The following is a 22,398-nucleotide window of genomic DNA, read 5'->3' as shown; positions in this document are numbered from 1 at the left end:
ATACATTGGAATCAGGGTGGGTGGGAGGGGGTGAAAATGGTTTATCATGTATTTATGGATGGATGTAAGTGATGTTTTTCAAATTGTTTGAATGTATTCTTTTATGCATTGTTTTTAGACTGAAAAATTAATAAAGATATATTAAAAAAATAAAATAAAATTTGCATAAGAAGAGGAAGTGGAAAATAATTGGTGAAAACCAGAATCCCAAATGACTGCCTGATATGAAAGCAATCTGTTGTGAAATCTTTAGTAACGGCATCCCCTAACCGATGGAAAAATCAAATATTGTTGATATTCATCATGAACGTTGAAAACTAGAGAAATTAAAATGCTCAACTAAATACCCTAGAGCAGTGGTCTCAAACTCAAACCCTTTACAGGGCCACATTTTGGATTTGTCGGTACTTGGAGGGCCTCAGAAAAAAATAGTTAATGTCTTATTAAAGAAATGACAATTTTGCATGAGGTAAAATTCTTTATAGTTTATAAATCTTTCCTTTTGGCTAAGTCTTAATAATAATATTGTCAATTATAGCTAAAGAGACATATGACCAAGAAACTGTTTTATTTTACTTTTGTGATTATGATAAACATACCAAGGGCCTCAAAATAGGACCTGGCGGGCCGCATGTGGCCCCCGGGTCGCGAGTTTGAGACCACTGCCCTAGAGCCATATCATATACTGCCTTATAACATAGACATCCAAATTTAAACAGCACCTTCACCTCAATAGGTAACCAGTGTAACTCTCTATAATAGAAGGTTATATGATCTGTATTTCGTAGTCTAAGAATTAGACGATCTGTGGTGTTTTGTATCAGTCTAAGTTGATAAAAATTCATTCGGAGACCTCTCAAATATACGATATTGCAGTAATCCAGTATTCCTAGTATGAGTGACTGACCTAATAATCAAAATGCATTATCGTTAAAATAGGTCTGATTGTACGAAGCTTCCAAAGTGTAAAATAATATTTCCGAACCTGAACAGATCAAAGATAAGTTTCTATCCAAGTGGACACCCAATATTCTAATAGTTGATATGATAGGGAAGGTAATTCCATTTAAAATCAATTTATCCTGGTCGCATTATGATGGGTTTGCCCAAAAAAATTGGTTTTGTTTGTATTTACTTTTAGTTTGAAATTCATCATCCACTCCTCAACCACAGCAATTATAAACTAAATTTGGTATAAAACATTTGAAATCTGAGAATTAAAAGGAATGAAGATACTTATATTATCTGCGTAGCTAAATAATTTTATTCCCTGATTCCTTAGTTTTTCCCAGGAATGCTAAGGAGATATTAAAGAATGAAGGAGATAGAGGAGAGCCCTGGGGAACTCCGCAAGAGTTAGTCCAAGTTCCTGATAGAGCATCTTCAAAACAGACTTGATAAGTCCGAGAGCAGAGGAATCCCTTAAACCACTGAAGCACCCTTCTGGAGATACCCAAAAGGCACATGCCCTTTATAGAATACTAGCTCACTGCAGATCTCAAGTCTAACTTGGCTCCACAATTACACCTGCTGAGACTGATACAAATGCTGGCATGCAACTAATGCAACAGTACGGCTTCAAAGCCCAACGCAGCACCAAATTATTATTACTAACACTAACAACCAAAGTCAGACAGATGCAGGTCACCAGGCGACAATCAGTCCTCCTACAGTTGACAAATCAGCAGCATTCAGCTCTGCCGACTACGATCGCCTACTAACTAAACTCAGTGAGCTTTGTCTGACCAGAACAGTCCTCAATTGGTTCAAAGTATTCCTGACAAACAGAGAATACTGCGTATGGGAAAATGGGTCCTTCTCCCAGAACTGGAAAGCCTTCTGTGGTGTGCCCCTGGGGTCACCACTCTCCCCAGTACTCTTCAACGATTTTAATAAGCACCCTAAGCAACCTCCCAATCACAGATAATGAATATCTACTATCCTATATTTCTTTGAAGGGGTGAATAAAACATGCAGATAAAGGTGAGCTGGTTGATATTGTGTATTTGGATTTTCAGAAAGTATCTGACAAAATACTCATAAACAACTCCTGAGGTATTAAAAAACTCATGGGACAGGAGGCAGTGTGGTTAAGAATTGGTTAATACAAAGAAAACAGAGTAAGGTTAAATAGACAATATTCTTAATAGAGAAGGGTAAATAATGGGATTCCCCAAGGATCTAGGCTGGGAGTGCTCCAATTAACATATTTATAAATGACCTGGAAACAAGAATAGTAACATGAAGTTATTCAAAGTTGTTAAATTACATGAGGATTGTGAAAAATTGCAAGAGGACTTTACAGGACTGCTAGACTGGGCATTCAAATGGCAGATAGCATATACTATGAACAAGTGCAAAGTGATGCAGGTAGGAGACAGGAACCCAAATATAGATACATGATGGAAGGTTCCACATTAGGAGTCAGTGCTCAGGAAAAGGATCTACTCAGTATGCTGCTGCAGCAGCTAAGAGAGCAAATTGAATGTTAGGAATTCTTAGGAAAGGAATAGAGAACAAGATTGAAAATATTATAATGCCTTTGTTTTGCTCCATGGTGTCAGCACACCCCAAACATTGTGTGCAGTTTTGGTCATCGTATCTCATAAAAGACATAGCAGAATTAGAAAAGGTACAGAGAAAGGTGACCAAAATGATAAAGGGGATGGGAGACTTCTTTATGAGGAAAGGCTAAGGAGGCTATTCAGTTGGGGGGAAAATCAGCTGAAGAGAAATATGATGGAGGTCTATAAAGTTCTGAGTGGAGTGGTAAAAGGGACTCACGTTTAATCTTTTAAAAAAAATATAAGAAGTAGGGGGCATAAAGCTACTAAATAGTATATTAACCTCAAATTGGAGAAAATATTTCTTCACTCAGCATGTAATTAAACTCTGCAATTCATTGTCAGAGACTGTGGTAAAAGCAATTAGCATAGCAGGGTTTAAAAAAATGTTTGGCCACATTCCTAATGATTTATAGACTTTTCTTTTAAAGGGAATGTGGTACCATGAGCAAGGGTGGATCTGGAGCCCACGTAAGACACACCACACAGCAGCTGCAGGTAAAAACAAATAATATGTATTGAAGGTATGGAGCATAGGGTCCTGTTTAGTTCACAGGAAGAACAAAGGCAAAATCAAAACAAAAGCTTTGAATGTGAAAATGTATTTTAGTAGCCTTCTCCTGCAGGGCCACAGCACACATTGCTGTCTCTTGGCACAATGACACACTCTACTTATCTCTGGCCTGGCTTTCTAGTTAACCAGAGTTGTCTTTATCAAGTGCTTAGATCAAAATACAAAGCCTGTGAAGTTCCAAGTTGAATTTGGCTTTTCTGACTGCAGTAGTTGCAGTTTACACATAGGAGGTGGAGACATATGCCATGGGCCTCCTTAACCTAGCTCTGGCCTGGCCTCATATACTTTCTGGGCCATGTTCTCCTGATTCCACCTCTCCCACTTTATTTCTCTTTTGGGCGAGGCTAGGGTTTTCAGGTGGCCCTGACACTGAGGGAATATTCTGAAGGAAAAGTGACAGTGTTGTATAGACTCCCTCACAGGAGACTTCAGAAAAACCATTACTTATCCCTGGGGTAAGCAGCATGAAATTGTACTCTTGAGACATTGCTAAGTATTTGTGATCTGGGTTGGCCATTGATAGAAACAGGAAATTGGGATTGATAGACCTTCAGTCTGTCCCAGTATGATGATACTTATATATTTATGCAATTATGACTTTATTAGTATTGGCTATTACAAACATTTTGAACAGGGCACATAGTAATTTATTTATTTATTCTCATTTCTATCCCGTTGTCCCCAAATTCTGTGACCTGCTTAGGTTCAACGAGAGAGAGTCAGTGGAAGAGGGGAGTTTTGTAGTCAGGATTCTTGATCACTTCAGTGCAATTTAAAAAAAGATAGAGCAGAATTAGAAAAGGTACAGAGAAGGGCGACAAAAATGATTAAAAGGTTAAAGCGATTAGGACTCTTCAGCTTGGAGAAGAGACGGTTCACGTTTGATCTGATAGTGGTCCACAAAACACCAAGTGGAGAGGAAAGGGCAGATGTAAATCACTTGTTTACTCTTTCCAAAAATACTAGGACTAGGGGGCATGTGATGAAGCCTATTTTATTCTGTATAGGGTTCTCCACTGAGATGGTCTGTGTGCAGAATATATATTTTGATTAAATATATACAGATTTTTTTTACTTTCCATGAAATATGTAAAGAAGATTATAATGAATTTAATGGCTTTTGGAAATATTTTAAAAATCATTGCCAAAATTTCCGCATTAAGGCTAGTTTGCTTGTATAAACCAAGCTGGCTCCCTAAAAGTAACTGGAAGAGTTTATTGAAATTCATCATGTTGTCTGCTGTATCCCGCAGAAGAATTTGGCTTTCTGGTTTTGAGATTTCTTACATTTTTAAAAGTATGTCTGCTGGATTTAATCTGCTCTGTTTTGACTATTTTAAAGGGTTTTATATTGATGGCTAGTTCGCATTTCAAGCCTTACTTAGACTGGTATGTAAAGTTAAGTGAAGTTCAAGTTCAATTTATTTGATATACCATAAAATATAAACAGAAGTTTAGTCTAATTGGTTTACAATAAAATCAAGGGGGAGGAAATACTTTCTAAACTAATAACATTATAAAATAAATACAAGACAGGGCGTAACAACAATGTAAGGATAGAGCGAGGGTTCTTAACCTGGGGTCCTCTTAGGGGTCCCCCCACCTTGTTACATCACTGATATACCTGCTGTAGCTCTGACATATTTCCAGTTATACCCACCTCGCTCGGCCCACTAATGTAATTGATATTTATCTCAATGTACTTGACAATACTTCCTGTAACATCGCTGTATATGTACAGTCTCTTCCTCTGTAAACCGCTCTGAACTGCTTGTGGTATTGCGGTATACAAAATAAAGTTATTAGTGGTAGTAGTAGTAGTAGTAGTAGATCTATTTTAATTTGCACAAGAGGATTGTATTTCATAATTAGAATGAGTGGCCATTACTTTTTGCATAAAAAAGGAGTGGTTTTTTTAGATTGTTTACAAGTTTAATAATCCTTTGGGCCTCTTCTATCAAACTGCGCTAGAAGTTTTTATCGCAGAGAGCCGCACTGAAAGGCCCGCGCTGCTCCCGATGCTCATAGGAACTCTATGAGTTTCGAGAGCAGCGCAGGCCATTCAGCGCGGCTCACCGCGCTACAAACCGCTAGCGCAGTTTGATAGAAGCCCTTTGTGTTATGTCATATATGTATGAGACAATCAAATCTCGATAAATAAAGCACATTATATTCATTGCATGCAAAGTTGTGTTTATATGACTATTTCTGGGGAAGGGGGTCCATAGCTGTCATCACATTCTTAAACGGGTCAGTAGCATTGAATGGTGCTACTATTTGGGTTTGGGCAGTTGATATCTAAGACCAACATTGGATTAGCAACAGGCTATTTAAGATAAGTGTTGCTATCACATTGACTGAATTAAAAGGTCTTTTATGAGATAGTTCTTTAATGAATTAGAAGTTTTGTAATTTTTTATTTTTTTATTCTTTATTCAGTTTTACAACTTACAAAAAGTGTAATCGGAAATAACATTTAACCTTACAAACATCACTTGAATTTCTTTACAATCATCTTTTTTTTTTTTTTTCAAATTCTTTATTCATTTTTTCATTTTACATCAAGTACACAATATTACATCATTTAAAACTTTTACACATCACTTGAATTTCTTTCTATTGTCATCGTAAATACATAAATTTATTCCCTCCCCACCTACCCTTTTCACAAATATTTCAATCAAAAATATCATAGAAATATTGTATTCTTATCTATTGATCTCAAATATTTTCTTCTCTACTCTTCCCCCTCCTCTCCCTCCCCAAATCTTTATTAATAGTGTTAACTTGGTGACACACATATTAGATCAGGTAATGATGGACTCCCATAGACCTTCTTTAAATTAATATTCAAACAATAAGTCACAAAGAAAATACCTATTAAATATAAACATTCTTCATAGAACTTATTCTAATTCATAATTGTACAATAATATCAGTTTAATGACTCCATATGCATTCCAGAAACCTTTAAACTAATCTCACATATTAGTATACCTAAACAACCAATTATATTCTAATTATTCCCCCTATAATTAATCTATTTTAATAATATGATTATACCATCCTAATACCATTTAATATTTTATACTAAACATATTTTGAATTATTAAATCTGCATAAGACTTAAACCTATCATTTATCTTTTGGGGAATGCATTATATTACCTTTAAATTAAATCTTTAAAATAAAACAATTTCTTAAATTAATTCAAATTATTTTAATAATGAGAATCCAATGAAAACCCATATGTAGAACTTTACAATCATCTTAAATTAATGAAATTTATCCCCCCTCCCACTCTTACCATCTCATATATATTCACATATATCCTATAATATATTCTTTTCTACTAATCCAAACATTTAATATAAGATCAGAAACCCTCCCACCCCCTCATTTGCAATTGTATAATTAAGGGAAAAAAATTCTATTTACTCATTACAATAATCTGTTACTGGTCCCCAAACATCCTTGAATTTACTAAAATGTCCTTTCTGTATGGCTAATATTCTTTCCATCTTATATATATGGCACAAAGTATTACACCAGAAGTTAAAGTTTAATCTATTCCAATTCTTCCAATTAAATGTAATTTGTTGAATGGCGACTCCAGTCATAATTAGCAAGAGCTTATTATTTTTTGAGGATATTTGACTTTTTGCCTTCATTGACATACCAAATAAAATAGTATCATATGATAGGGCCACCGGATTCTCCAATAAACTACAGTATTTATTTGGCCCCATATTGATTTCCAGAAATCTAAAATAAATGGACAATAGAATAATAGATGATCTAGATCAGTGGTTCCCAAACCTGTCCTGGGGGATCCCCAGCCAGTCAGGTTTTCAAGATATCCCTAATGAATATGCATGAGAGAGATTTACATATAATGGAAGAGACAGGTATGCAAATCTCTCTCATGCATATTCATTAGGGATATCTTGAAAACCTGACTGGCTGGGGGACCCCAGGACAGATTTGGGAACCACTGATCTAGAATCTTAGCTTCGAGATTGCAGTGCCAACATCTATCAGACTTAGAGCTATCTAATTTATGTAAACGAATAGGGGTCCAAAATGCTCTATGTAACAGAAAAAAACAAGTTTGTCCCATAGATGCAGATACTGCACATCTTATCCTCCAAGACCAAATTCGTGGGCATTAAGACGCTGTAATTTGATGCTTGATCTCAATGCTCCAAATGTCCCGAAGACAGTTTTTGGTTTTTTTATTTATAAATCCAGATATTAATTTATACCACTGTGTGGCCTGGTGTCCCAGGAAGTCCACCTGAAAGCACAAGAACTCTAAACTATATTGATTAGTGAGATTTTTCCATTCCCGCCTGAATGGCCTGCTTAAGTTGCATCCATCTAAAACTTTGTGAATTATTAAGACCATATTTATGTTGCAACTGTGAAAACTCAAGCAGTTTACCATTAGAAATAACATTTTCTAATACACATATTCCTGCAATCATCCAATGCTTCCAGATGACTTTAAATCCACTGATTTGAATCTTGGAGTTCAGCCATATACTGTAGTTTGTTGATTTGTTAATTGGAATAGGTGTTAAATTACTCACATATCTTATTGTTTTCCATGTGTCTATAAATAATCTATTTTCTTTATATAATCTAGGCATTTTGATACTAAGTACATGGCATAATCGCAGAGGAAACCTGAGGCACCATTCCAAACCAAACCAATCCGGGATATTATCAACAGGCTCTGGGAGGATCCAATACATACCCTGGCGCATAATATAGGCTTGGTGATACCTATAAAAGTTTGGAAAATTTACCCCACCCTCTGTAATCAGTTTTTGTAAAGATACTAAAGCAATTCTAGCCTTTTTACCCAGCCAAATAAATTTTGTTAGAATACAATTTAACTTTTAATAAAAGGACCCCTGAAAAGAACTGGTAACATACTCATTTGATAACAAACCACAGGCAAAATCATCATTTTAATAGTTTGGACTCTCCCCCACCAAGACAGATGTAAAGGATTCCATTGCTTACACATTTCTGTTACTTTCTGTAATAAAAAATTTTCATTTACTTTCATTGTTTCTTCCAACGTGTTTTTTATCCAAATACCTAAATATTTTATTCCGTCCTCTTTCCATAGAAATGGGAATGTATCAAATAATCCTTTTGTACAATGGACATTAAGTGGAAGAACTTCTGATTTACTCCAATTTATCTTGTATCCTGAAAATTTTCCAAATTTCACTATCAATTTTAATAAGCTTGGAATGGTTGTTTCCGGATTTCTCAAAAGAAGCAGTATATCGTCTGCACTAGCGGAAACTTTATATTCCCGATCTGAATAAGGAATACCCTGTATCTCCTTCTAATACAATATCAAAAAGCAAAGGAGACAAAGGACAGCCTTGTCTAACCCCCTTCTGCATACTAAAACGCTCTGAGAAATTATTATTAATATATAATCTAGCAGCAGGGGAGCTATACAAAGTTTGCATCATTTGTATAAATCCTGAACCTATACCAAACCATTCCATTGCTTGATACATGAAGGCCCACTCCACCCGATCAAAGGCCTTCTCTGCATCCAAGGACACAGAAAAGGCCGGATCATTCATGGCTTTTGTTAAATTTAACATATGGAAAGCCAGTCTGGTATTATTAGAGGAATGTCCCTGAGCAACAAATCCTGTTTGGTGAATATCAATAATAAAAGGGAGAGCCTTGGCCAAGTGTAAAGCCAATGTTTTAGCTAGAAGTTTGCCATCTACATTTATTAGGGAAATAGGTCTGTAATTTGAAACCAATGTGGGATCTTTATTTGGCTTCGGCAAAACTATAGTAACAGATTCTGCCATAGTACCTGTGATGCAACCATTAGTTAGTTGGACCTGTTATAAATTTAACAGATAAGGCAATAGGGTATTTGAAATCTATATACAGTGGTGCCTCGCATAACGGACGCCTCGCACAGCGAACGCTGCGCACAACGAACTTCAGGTCTTGCTTCCCACAACGAACTTCGTTTCACACAACGAAGTCGCCCGAGCTGCATCCTTAACTGCCCTCTCTCCGCCTGGCTCCCTGTGCAGTGGCGCTACATATTTTAAACCCCCCTGCCGCCACTGCTGCATATTTTTAAGCCTCTGCCGCCACCGCATATTTTTAAACCTCCCCCCGCCGCCACATATTTTTTTTAAAAAGCCACCACTGCTGCAACTTTAATCTCACCCGCTCACTCGTAACTGGTGGTCTAGCAAATTTCCCAGCCAGAAGCGCAGAGATCAAGAGCAAGCCTTCTGTGCTACTGCCTGGGCCTGCGCTGATCTCTGAATGGCTGCAGTCAGCTCTCGCGGGACTCACAAGAATTAACTGCAGCCATTCGGAGATCGGCATGGGCCCACACAGGCGTGCAGAGGAATTGCTCCTGATCTCTGCGCTTCTGGCCTGTACGCCACTGGCTGGGAAAGATGGGAGGAATTAAAAAAGGTACCGAGGGGGGATGATTAAAAAGGTACTGGGGAGTATGTGGGGGGTGATTATAATACACAGCAAGGATCAACAAAACCCCTGTCTCCCCTCCCCTTCACATATATCCCCTCTACTATCAAGAAAATTGAATAAGCCAAATTATTATAGAATGCTACACAGAAATATCATGCTAACAGAATACCACAGTCACACATAGCAGGAATAGGGTTAGGGTAGTGCAACTAGGGCAACTGTCCCCCCTGGTCAAAGAGAGCCGTAAGCCTCTGCCTGGACTTTGCAGTCCCCAGTTGTGTCTAACACCAGCTCTAACAAGATAAATTTATCTTTTTTTATGTCATCTTAGCATATTTTATGCTACAGAACGAATTATTTTTTTTAACATGTATTGTTATGGGAAAACGCGTTTCACATAACGAACTTTTCGCATAACAAACTTGCTCCTGGAACCAATTAAGTTCGTTGTGTGAGGCACCACTGTATATAAAATCGGAGGTATATATGTGTGTATGTATGTGTGTGTGTATGTGCTGCGATCACGCAAAAACGGCTTGACCGATTTGAACGAAACTTGGTATGCAGATCCCTCACTACCTGGGATGATATGTTCTGGGGGTCTCGCGGGCCACCTGCACACGTGGGCGGAGCTACTAACATAATATCAGATTTCACCCATTCATGTCAATGGAAACAATGTAAAAAGCTGCCATTCTCACAGTAATTCAAAAACGGCTTGACCGATTTGAACGAAACTTGGTATGCAGATCCCTCACTACCTGGGGTGATATGTTCTGGGGGTCTCGCGGGCCACCTGCACACGTGGGCGGAGATACAAACAGAAAATCTGATTTCACCCATTCATGTCAATGGAAAAAATGTAAAACGCTGCCATTCTCACAGTAATTCAAAAACGGCTTGACCGATTTGAACGAAACTTGGTATGCAGATCCCTCACTACCTGGGGTGATATGTTCTGGGGGTCTCGCGGGCCACCTGCACACGTGGGTGGAGATACAAACAGAAAATCAGATTTCACCCATTCATGTCAATGGAAAAAATGTAAAAAGCTGCCATTCTCACAGTAATTCAAAAACAGCTTGACCGATTTGAACGAAACTTGGTATGCAGATCCCTCACTACCTGGGGTGATATGTTCTGGGGTCTCTTGGCCCACAACTCTATGTTGCTTGCTCAAGGGTGGGTTCACCCAACAATTTATATGTTCTTGCTCCTGGAGGTGAAACTAAAAATGTTGTTTATAATCACGTTTTGCATTAGTTGTATTGTATTCATTTTGTCAAATATTTTACATTATAATTTGAATATTGTACTTTTTATTAAGCTGTAAAACAATAATTTCATTCACCACTATAAAGTATCTTTATTTGAATCCATTTACAGTGTTATTGCTATAATTAAATACCCGTGCAACGCCGGGTCATCAGCTAGTTAATGATAATTTTTAACTTGCCTTAAATATGGCATAAAAATGATCTTAATAACTTAGGTGAAACAAGTAGGAGGAGGGTATATCATATGTTATTGGTGACTCTCAGTGCATCGGACCTCCCATAACCTACGTTATCTCAGGTCCACATTCTGCTATCACGGTATAATCATCTATACCATCTCCTCCTTTCCTTCCCTTAGTATTCCAAACTCACTGTCAAATCTTACTCATTTTTCATAGAGACAAATTTTTATTTTGTTATTCCCAATAAGCAAATTTGATTATTATCCCCAATAATACTCAATTTTATTCATAAAGAGCTACTCCTTTTACAAATTACGAAACTTCCAACTTTGATAATGTATTTAATTATAGCAATAACACTGTAAATGGATTCAAATAAAGATACTTTATAGTGGTGAATGAAATTATTGTTTTACAGCTTAATAAAAAGTACAATATTCAAATTATAATGTGAAATATATGACAAAATGAATACAATACAACTAATGCAAAACGTGATTATAAACAACATTTTTAGTTTCACCTCCAGGAGCAAGAACATATAAATTGTTGGGTGAACCCACCCTTGAGCAAGCAACATAGAGTTGTCGGCCGAGAGACCCCCCAGAACATATCACCCCAGGTAGTGAGGGATCTGCATACCAAGTTTCGTTCAAATCGGTCAAGCCGTTTTTGAATTACTGTGAGAATGGCAGCTTTTTACATTTTTTCCATTGACATGAATGGGTGAAATCTGATTTTCTGTTTGTAGCTCCGCCCACTTGTGCAGGTGGGCCGCGAGACCCCCAGAACATATCACCCCAGGTAGTGAGGGATCAGCATACCAAGTTTCGTTCAAATCGGTCAAGCCGTTTTTGAATTACTGTGAGAATGGCAGCTTTTTACATTGTTTCCATTGACATGAATGGGTGAAATCTGATATTATGTTAGTAGCTCCGCCCACGTGTGCAGGTGGGCCGCGAGACCCCCAGAACATATCATCCCAGGTAGTGAGGGATCTGCATACCAAGTTTCGTTCAAATCGGTCAAGCCGTTTTTGCGCGATCGCGGCACATACACACACACATACATACACACATACATACCTCCGATTTTATATATATAGATGGGATAATTAAATTTTCTTATGAATTGTTAGGCATGAGGTAGCCAATCTTATTTGTATGAAGAGATTAGTTCATTAAATATCCGGGAGCCCTATTAGTCTGTTAAATTTTATTTGTTGGGTTGGATTATACATAAAGATCCGCTTACTGTACTATTTGGGTTTTTTGCCAGGTACTTGTGGCTTGGATTGGCCTCTGTGAAGACAGGATAGTGGGCTAGATGGACCATTGGTCTGACCCAGTAAGGCTATTCTTATGTACCTGCCAAATGCAACTCAAGATGTGGGACATAACGAGCTCAAATAATCTGAAGCTAGACCATGTAGCATGCAAACAGAAAAAGCTTAAACAGTAACTGGGCCTGCAAAGGAAGCCAGTGCTGTTGGATCAAATAGGATGTCACCCCACTTAGGCACCCCTCCACCCACCAATATCATTTAGCCACCACAGTTTGTAGTACCTCTAACCTACTTAGCTACCTCTTTGAAAGACTCAACAAGGTCATATTATAGTAGTCTAAGTTAGTCAGGATGACAGATTTCACAACCATTTGTAGTGTCATTTCATTTACTGAAAACTTCTATACTGCCAATTTGGCTAGAAAAGTCATTCCAGACAGCTATAAAAAGTTAAAACACATTCATTAACATAACTAATCTCAAACATTCACTCAAAACTAACTATTAGGGGCATAATCAAAAAACTAAGACGTTAAAAAAAAACCCACCTAAGTCGGCATTTGGACATCCTAATCACCGGGACATCCAAATGCTGATTTTCAAAAACATTTTCCTGGACTTAAACATTTGTGAGCACAAAGGACAAATCAGTGATGTTCACTCTCAAAACTAGAATGACTGTCTGCAGTTATTGCATTGTGTAAATGCCTGAGAAAGCCCCATAGTGCTCATTCTGCCAAAGAACATACTCATGGTTTTCCTGAGCTCATATTGCCAAGTCTGATATGTCTATTCTCTGGATGGAGCATAGGCGTCGAAACAGGGGAGGCCAGAGGGACCATGGCCTCCCCAAAAATTGGTGATCAGTCAGTTATGGCTCTACTCCCCCACCCACCTCTTCCCGGCCACTGTAATTTTAAATCTTCGGGCAGCTGCCAAGCAGTGTCGCTGCAGAATGAAGACTTCTGGGGCAGGCCTTCTCATTGACACTGCATGGCAGCTGCTGGAAGATTTAAAATGACAGCAACCAGGGAAGTCGGGAGCTGGGATCTTGCTGGGGCTAGGGAGGAACCGTTGCCCTCCCCCCTCCCCCCCCCCCCCCCCGAAAAGCATTCCACTGCCTATGGGATGGGGAATTCGCATTGGGAAAGGTAGGGTCCCCTCAGCCCCAAATGATAGGATCCAACATCCCTCCAGAGAAAGTTCTTATACACTGCAAACTGGTATGTTGTATAAATTCTAATCCAGAGCAAGTAATTAATTGTTTATGCTCTACAAGTGGGATCCGGTCAATGTGTTTATGGAGTGAAAGCGGCATCTGCTGGCCAAGTGTCTGAATTGCTTGCCTGAAGCATGAGCTATCTGAATTTAATTATTTTCTTCTAGGATAGTCTGCAGCCATAAAGGAAGAAAAAAACCTCAGAAAAGTTCACCATTAAATGGTATAAAAGCTGCCATCATATAAGCCCCCTTTTATCAAACTGCTTTAGGGTTTTTTTTAATCACCGGCCATTACAGTAAAAGCTCTTACGCTCATAGGAATTCTATGAGCGTCAGAGCTTTTACTGCAGTGGCCGACAATAAAAAACCTTAACACAGCTTGATAAAAGGGGGTCATAACTAGTTACTAAATACTTTTCACTTCTCCCTGCCCCAGGACTGCCTCTAACACTTGTAGATAAAAATATATTTATTAGGGTTGCATTTCAATTAAACTTTTGGACATCTTGTAGGAAATGTACAAAGTCAGACTTAGACTTTCTATCGAAAATGCCCCACTTAACCAACTAATGATCACTGATTCAATTGTATCAGCTGATCAAAAACACATCCTGAAATCTGTAATGCAACATTCAGGCCTTAAGCACCTACCTCTGTATCCAGGATACCGAGGGAGGAGAATAAAGCCTTGATTGGTCAAGACAATTGGTCAAGCTAATCGGAGGGGGGGGGGTGCAAGGGTGTTCTGCATGGCAGGAGAGAGTGAGCATCTCTCTGCCATTTTTTTGGAGTTTGGGGGGGACAGTGGCTCTGAGGTGCCTGGTGCAGGGGGGGGGCCATGGCACGGGGAATGTTCTGTGTGGCAGGAGGGAGTGGAGAGGACAGTGGCTCGGGGTGCCTGGCACAGGGGTGGGGGCAATTTTCTCTCATGCCATTTTTGTCAGGGGTCAACGGGGAGGGCCATCATCGGTGGTGGGGGACTTTTTTCATGGAACAAATATTTTGCATGTGCAACACACAAGAAGACTGTTGGATATATATTTTAAAAATCTCATATTCAGCAGAAGTCTGGTTCAAAGGAGGGAGCTGGAAAGAAGCAGGGTCTTCAGCATGTTCAGGCCAGCCTAGAGTTCTAGAAGCGTTAACTGCTGAAAGATCCTCAATGATCAGCAGGGGGAGAAGAGATAGGAGACAGCAGGGCCAATGTTGAGAAGGAAAGAGAACGAGGTCAGATAGTAGGACACAGAAGAGAAAGGGATTATTGGACAGAGGATCAGTGTGAGAATGGGCTATGAATAGACAGAGAGGTAGAGATAAAATGGATGATATTGAGCTGGCAGCGATCAGCATTTTTTTTTTTAAATGCTGACCACTGATGACTAAATTACCCCTGAATATTTATTGCTGGGCCATGTCTGGGCACCAGTACTGAATATCTGGTGCTAAGTCAAACTGCCCAGGTTGCCAGAACCTATGTAGGTCCTGGCAGGTATTCAGCCAGGACCCACATAAATGATGCAGATCCTGACTGAATATCAATCTGAACCCACATAAGTACTTCTGCTCACACTCAGTCTCCGATCCCCTCCCTAATCCTACCTCCCAGCAAAGTATGCCCCCTCCCCTCCCAAGATCATGGTGGACTTAACTGTCCATTTCCTGGTGGTTCAGTAGAGAAATGAACAGGAGCAATGCTCTTTTCTTCCTGCTTGATGAAACCATCTCCACAAAATGGCTGCCACAACTTCCCTGACTCTGCCCCTGTATAATCCATCTCAAAAATTACCATTTATGTGCCAATATGGCAGTGCCTGGTTAAATGCTGCTGAATTTCAGGCAAAACAAGTCTAAGAAGAGACTCAACAGAATGGAATACTGGGCATACAAATGTCAGATTAAATTTTAATGTGGACAAGTGCAAAGTAATGCATATTAGGAAGAATAACCCATATTGCAGCTACATGATGCTAAGTTTCAAATTAGGAGTCACCCTGAGAAGGCTTTAAGTGCCATGGTGGACAATACTTTGAAATCTTCTGCTTAGTGTGTGGTTGTGGCCATAGTGGCCAAAAAAGCAATCAGAATGTTAGAAATTATTAGGAAGCGAACAGAGAATGGTGGAAAACTGGAACGCTCTTCCAAAGGCTGTTATAGGGAAAACACCCTCCAGGGATTCAAGATAAAGTTAGACAAGTTCCTGCTGAACCAGAACGTACACAGGTTAGGACAATGGTCTTTGACCAAAGGGCCGCTGCGTGAGCGGACTGCTGGGCACAGATCACTGGTCTGACCCAGCAGCGGCAATTCTTATGTTCTTAAAGAATATGATAATAATGAGGCTCATTTTCAAAAAAGATAGACATCCAAAAGATGGCATAAACCGGCACTTGGACGTCTTACTAGTCAAAACGTCCAGTGGGCATTTTTGAAACTAACGTTTAGCACTTGGATGTGTTACGGTGATAATTAAGCATTTGACAAAACGTTTTTAACACGGTATTTGTGCCAGGCGTATGGAACCAGCCATTTGTTCAAAGCTAAGTTCAAATGTTTTTGCATGTTCAATATAAGCTGAAAGAAATTCTGGCATAGCTGTACTAGCTAGCAACATTACAATAAATAGATAAACAATTTAGGGTAAATCTGTATTGAACACTGCAATGATTGGGTGGTGAGGCGGAAAATTTAGCCTTCATGTCTCTGAGCAGAGTTCTATTGAGCTTGAGAAACAGTGAATTCAAAATTGATGTTCATTGTGTATGTAGTGACTTTTCTACAAAATATAGATATTTCTTTAGTCACTCAACAATTATAACGTTGTAGTTGAGTTATTTTACCCTTCAAAAATTACAGGCGTATGTTGCAGCAAAGTACAGTAAAAAGGAAACAAATAGCCAATGAGCTCACACGACCGGAAGCTGAAGCGCCTCCAGCTCCAGGTTGCAAATAGGTCACGCGCGCACGCGCAACTCTTAGCTGAGGCCTTTGGGCGAGGAAGCGTCGGTGTTATTTTGTCGGGGTGTAGCAGTGTAATGGTAATCCGGTAACGCAGAGCCTGTGTAGTTTAGGAGTGTTGCCGATGATGCATAGGTGGCTGACGCTCAGACGCGAGAGTTAAAGCCTCTGAGCGTGCCTGTGGGCTTGCTCGTTGCCCCGATGGCTGGTGTGCGTCCAGGTGACAGCTGCTTCCTCTATTTTGCCTACGGCAGTAACTTGCTGAGGGAGCGCGTGCTGCTCGGCAACGCGGCGGCGACTTTCTACAGCGCTGCCCGCCTGCAGGTGAGACTCGCAGGCCGAGGGAGGAGAGGTCCAAGATGATTGTACTCTGAACAATGAACATCAACGGGGGGGAAAAAACTATAACCGATATTTCTTACTGGTGCGGTGCCTTTGTGTGATTCGCTTGATCAGTCTAAATCAGTGGGCTCAAACTCAAACCCTTTGCAGGATTTTGGATTTGTCGGTACTTTGAGGGCCTCAGAAAAAAATAGTTAATGTCTTATTAAAGAAATGACAATTTTGCATGAGTTTATAAATCTTTCCTTTTGGCTAAGTCTTAATAATAATATTGTAATTTATAGCTAAAGAGACATATGATCAAGAAACTCTTTTGTTTTACTTTTGTGATTATGATAAAACATACTGAGGGCCTCAAAAATAGTACCTGGCGGGCCGCAAGTTTGAGACCACTAGTCTAAATCGACAATGATGTATTGTTCTGCAAATCTCTATTGTAGGAATCCCTTTTGCGACTTAATGGAGGATTTTTACGGGGTGGGGGAAAGGTGTGGCTGTGGTGTCTACTTATTAACGTAAACTGGTAACTAACGGCGTTGCATGTCCTTTAAGTGTTACTGTTTAATAGGAGAAGTTTCATTCAGTGCGTCTTGGCTCTAGTCAAGCGTTGCCACGAACTGCATGTTCATTTGACATTTGGTTTTCCTTGAAGTAACTTTTTTCCATACTGTCCTATCTCCCCCGATCATGTATCATTAACATTCGCACACCGTAAGGTCTAAAAAGCATTTATAAAAAAAGAAAGAAAGAAAGAAAAAACTAGCAAAATGTGCTGTTTATCCCAGCCTTACTCATCTTCCGTGCCGTTCCTGTAGATGGGTAACCTGGCTCTGGCTGTGATGGTCTTGGGTGTTTGTAGTGTATGAGAATTTTATGATTTTACTATTGGTTTTAGTTCTCACTGAAAATGGGTAAGTTTCTACGATTGTTCAAGTTTTTGACATCCATTGGTCACTAGTGACGTGGTTTTTTTTTCTTTGAATAGTCCTAAAAAAATAAATAATTTTAAAAGAGTGATATGTCAATACTTCTTTTTGTTGTTCAGGGTGAATATGATTTAATTTGCTAGTCATGAGGACTCATAACTATATGATCTTCATTTTTAAAGGGTAGGTACACATAATACATTTTATTTAAGGTATTGATATTCCAAAAGCATTTATCTAGTAGGGGTAGCTCCTACCCAGGAAAGTAACAGGAGATGGATATTTAGCCCACTCAATGTTGCTTCTGGCTGCTTCAGTGCTACCTGGATAGTAAAGGGTCATGGATTTGATAGACTGCTCTTCTGGGTTACAGTCCAAGAAGTTCACACATTATATTACAGATATATAATTTTGCAGCAATCTGAGCAAAGCTGGAGGTTATCCAGTTAGAACATAAGAATAGCCACAGTGGCCAATTCAGGTCACAAGTACCTGGCAGAAATCCAAATAGTAGCAACATTCTATGCTACCAGCAATCCCAGAGTAAGCCTTGGTTTCCCCCATGTCTGTCTCAATAGCAGACTTTGGACTTTTCCTCCGGGAACTAGTTCAAACTTCTTTTGGCAACGAGTCCAGAGCTCAACCATTCTTTGAGTGCAAAAATGTTTCCTCCTATTGGTTTTAAAAGAATTTCCTTGTAACTTAATTGAATATGTAATTTTTGCAAGAGTAAAAAGTTAATTCACTTTTTTACCTGTTCTATTGAGAACTGACGGCAGCCAATCATGGAGCGGTGCGGGACCAGGCAGAAAGCACAAAGGTTATGCTCCTGCCTTATGCGCTGCTCTGCAGCGAGAAAAGCTGCAGTCCAGAAGGAGACCGCGTTGGACCACCGTCAGTTAAAAAAAGATACTAGGGTGGGGAGGTGTATTCGCTCCATAAGACGCACCCACTTTTCCACCCCCTTTTTGAGGGTGGAAACAGTGCATCTTATGAAGCAAAAAATACGGTACTTTAATCTGAGCAGTTAGGAGAGGTCCCCGTGGTAGAGGTCCCAGAAAAGAAACCTCCACAGAGAAACCTTTGGAAGGAAAAATGTTTGAAAGTGCTAAGGTAGAAAATGACACGGGGAAAAATTCTGTCCCTATCACCGCCCCGTCCCCGGACCACCATTCTCTGCACTGCCCCGCTGTCTCTCTCACCGCCCCGTCCCCGTCTTCAGCATCTTCTCCTCTCCATCCCCCCCACCCCCTGCACCCTTCAGGTGGTCCAGCAGCTCCCTTCCACCGGCCAGCCATGCATTTCCCTCCCTCCCTCCTGTTCCCTTACCTTTTCTTCTTGAAACTGGCGATTTCTATAAGGCTACGAGCTGTATTACAGTCGGAGCCTTGAAGTCGCGTTAGGTTGCCTGCTAGAAAAGTCTCCTCCGATGCAACCGGAAACAGGAAGTTGCGTCAGAGGAGACTTTTACCAGCAGGCAATACGACGCGACTTCAAGGCTCCGGCTGTAATACAGCTCATAGCCTTATAGAAATCGCCAGTTTTAAGAAGAAAAGGTAAGGGAAAAGGAGGGAGGGAGATGCATGGACGGCCGGTGGGAGAGAGTGGGCTGCCGGATCGAACGCTCGTTCACCGCACGTTCACTCCTTGTTCACCGCTCCTTGCTACCATTCACCGCTCCAGGGGGCGGTGAATGGCCTCGTACCCGAACTCGCGGTGACCATTTTTTTTGGTCACCGTTTTGGCGGGTTACCCGCGGCTAAACGCGGCTAGCCGCGGGTAACCACCACCGTGTCATTCTCTATGCTAAGGTTTCATAGTTTATTTAAAATTTGATTGCAAGCCTATCAAAATTCTAGGCGAAAGTACAATATTAATAAAAATAAGGGGTAGAATAGTTCAAAACACAGTTATCTTCAAACTACGGACAAACCATACAGATTACACATGGAAAGGGGGAAAGAACGACAATAAAGTTAAGAAAGGAAACATGTCAGGAACAAACACTAGGAAAGGGAAACGCATGTTATGTTGCTGAATTTCTGTTAAAAGAAAAAAAAAGAGACTGGACGAGACAAATAGCAAATATGGAACGAGTACCTGGCATCCCTAGATATCTTTAGACCAGTAGTCTCAAACTTGCGGCCACATGCGGCCCGCCAGGTACTATTTTGAGGCCCTTGGTATGTTTATCATAATCACAAAAGTAAAATAAAAGTTTCTTGATCATATGTCTCTTTAGCTATAAATTACAATATTATTATTATTAAGACTTAGCCAAAAGGAAAGATTTATAAACTATAAAGAGTTTTACCTCATGCAAAATTATCATTTCTTTAATAACACATTAACTATTTTTTTCTGAGGCCCTCCAAGTACCTACAAATCCAAAATGCGGCCCTGCAAAGAGTTTGAGTTTGCGACCACTGCTTTAGGCTGAATAGAGTATCTAGAGTTCAAAGGTATCTTTGAATAAAAAACATTTTAAGGCGCCTTTGAATTTCTCTAAATTGGTTTCAGATCTGATGTGTAAAGGTAAAGAATTCCAGATTGTGGGAACCGCTACGTAAATTATTGGTGTACGGCGAGTGCCGATTATTTTCAACGAGGGAGCAAAAAGAAGATGTTGGTTTGAGGATCCAAGGGCTCCTTTTACAAAGGCGCGCTAGCCTCCTTTTAAGCAGGCAGTAATTTTTTGAGGATCCAAGGGCTCCTTTTACAAAGGCGCGCTAGCCTCCTTTTAAGCAGGCAGTAATTTTTCGGCTAACGCACACTATAATGCGTGCTAATCTTGTGCGTGAGCTAAAAACGCTAGCGCACCTTAGTAAAAGGAGCCCTAAGTGTCCTAGATGGTTCATGAGGGATAATCAATTTATCTATAAATGCTGGTTCATTCGTTTTTTGAGTTTTAAATATTATCAGGGCAAGTTTATATGTTATTCTATGGGGGATGGGGAGCCAGTGTTTCCTTTATCAACAACGGAGTAACGTGATCATATTTTTTTAGATCCTATAATAACCTTAATAGCGGCATTTTGAATAAGTTGAAGCCACCAAATCTCTTTCTGTAATATACCCTTATATAGAGAATTGCAGTAGTCAGCTGACAAGAGACTGTGAGAGAGAGACTGGCAGGGTGAGAAGCCTGCTATATGGATTGAAGACTTGGATGCTAAAGCTGTTGGCTAAGGTAAACCAAGCTCTGATGTTGAATTTATGTGGACTTTGTTCTGGTATCTGGTTGTGGCCAGACTGTAACACTTGAGAAAGACTGTCTTTGAAACTGAGAGACTACTTTTCCTTCCCTGAGCCTGTAAATTAACAGGTATGATAAAAGGTATGGAAAACCTTTCATACGCAGACAGGTTAGAAAGGCTGGGGCTCTTTTCCCTGGAAAAGCGGAGACTCAGAGGAGACATAATAGAGACCTACAAGATCATGAAGGGCATAGAGAAGGTGGAGAGGGACAGATTCTTCAACCTATCGGGAACCACAAGAACAAGGGGGCACTCGGAGAAATTGAAAGGGGACAGGTTTAGAACCAATGCTAGGAAGTTCTTTTTCACTCAGAGGGTGGTGGACACCTGGAATGCGCTTCCGGAGGTTGTGATAGGACAGAGTACACTACAGGGGTTCAAAGAAAGATTGGATAAATTCCTGATGGATGCAGGGATTGAGGGATACAGATAGAGGTATAGATAGGATTATGTAAGGGTATAGATAGAGGGATAAAGGGGATTGAAGGGTTTTAGGCAAAGGATCACCTTACAAGTCATGGACCTGATGGGCCGCCGCGAGAGGGGACTGCTGGGCACGATGAACTATGGTCTGACCCAGCGGAGGCAACTTCTTATGTTCTTATTACATCTTTCATGTGTGTCAGTCTGTGTGTGCAGGCTTCACCCTAAAACCTGAGCAGGCAATTACAGTCATCCATGGAACCCTTTTTAAAAATTGGCATTACCTTGGCCACCCTCCAATCTTCAGGTACTAAGGATGATTTTTAACGACAGATTACATATCACTAACATCAGATCAACAATTTCATGTTTGAATTCTTTCAGTACTACTCTGGATCAGGTGGTTTATCATTTTTTAACTATGTCTTCCAGGTTCACTAAGATTTATTTCAGTTCCTCTGCATTATTATTCTTAAACCATTTCTAGTTCAGGTAGATCTCTTACATCTTCTTCTGTAAAGACCAAAACAAAGAATTAATTCAGTCTCTCCATTTATGGCCTTGTCCTCCTTCAGTACGCCTTTGGCTCCTTGATGATTTAGCAGTCCCCCTGATTCCCTTAAGGGCTTTCTACTTCTGATATACTATACTATACTATATATGAAAAAAGTTGTGCATCTGTGGCAAGTTTCCCTTCATATTTTCTTATAAGCCTTTTTTTTATCAGTGCTTCTTTGCATCTGACTTGCCAGTGTTTGTTTACTTCTTATTTTCTTCATTCTGATCCTTTTTCCATGCTTTGAAGGCTTTTTTTTGCTCTAATAGCCTCTTTCACTTCACTTTTTAATCATGCTGGCCGACATTTGCTCTTTGTTCCACCTTTTTTAATAC

At 39.8% G+C, this 22,398-nt stretch overlaps 1 protein-coding gene across 3 annotated transcripts in view; it reads left to right on the top strand.

The window, feature by feature from the left end:
* The first annotated feature begins 16,584 nt into the window (after positions 1-16,584).
* Positions 16,585-22,398, top strand: part of GGCT (gamma-glutamylcyclotransferase) — a 45,820-nt gene continuing 40,006 nt past the window's right edge. For 2 of the 3 annotated variants that reach the window (XR_004538025.1, XM_033930061.1), the window contains exon 1: positions 16,585-16,883. Coding sequence is in view for 2 of the 3 variants with exons in the window: in XM_033930061.1 (XP_033785952.1) it covers positions 16,761-16,883 (123 nt within the window). In the remaining variant the exon portion in view is untranslated. Of the gene's footprint in view, positions 16,884-20,913; positions 21,018-22,398 lie in introns of all 3 variants that reach the window. The other variant, XM_033930063.1, reaches the window with a different exon arrangement.

The sequence above is a fragment of the Geotrypetes seraphini genome, chromosome 2 (genome assembly GCF_902459505.1).
Source record: "Geotrypetes seraphini chromosome 2, aGeoSer1.1, whole genome shotgun sequence".
In the NCBI taxonomy this organism is placed as follows: domain Eukaryota; kingdom Metazoa; phylum Chordata; class Amphibia; order Gymnophiona; family Dermophiidae; genus Geotrypetes; species Geotrypetes seraphini.
This window is presented reverse-complemented; position numbering and strand designations above follow the sequence as displayed.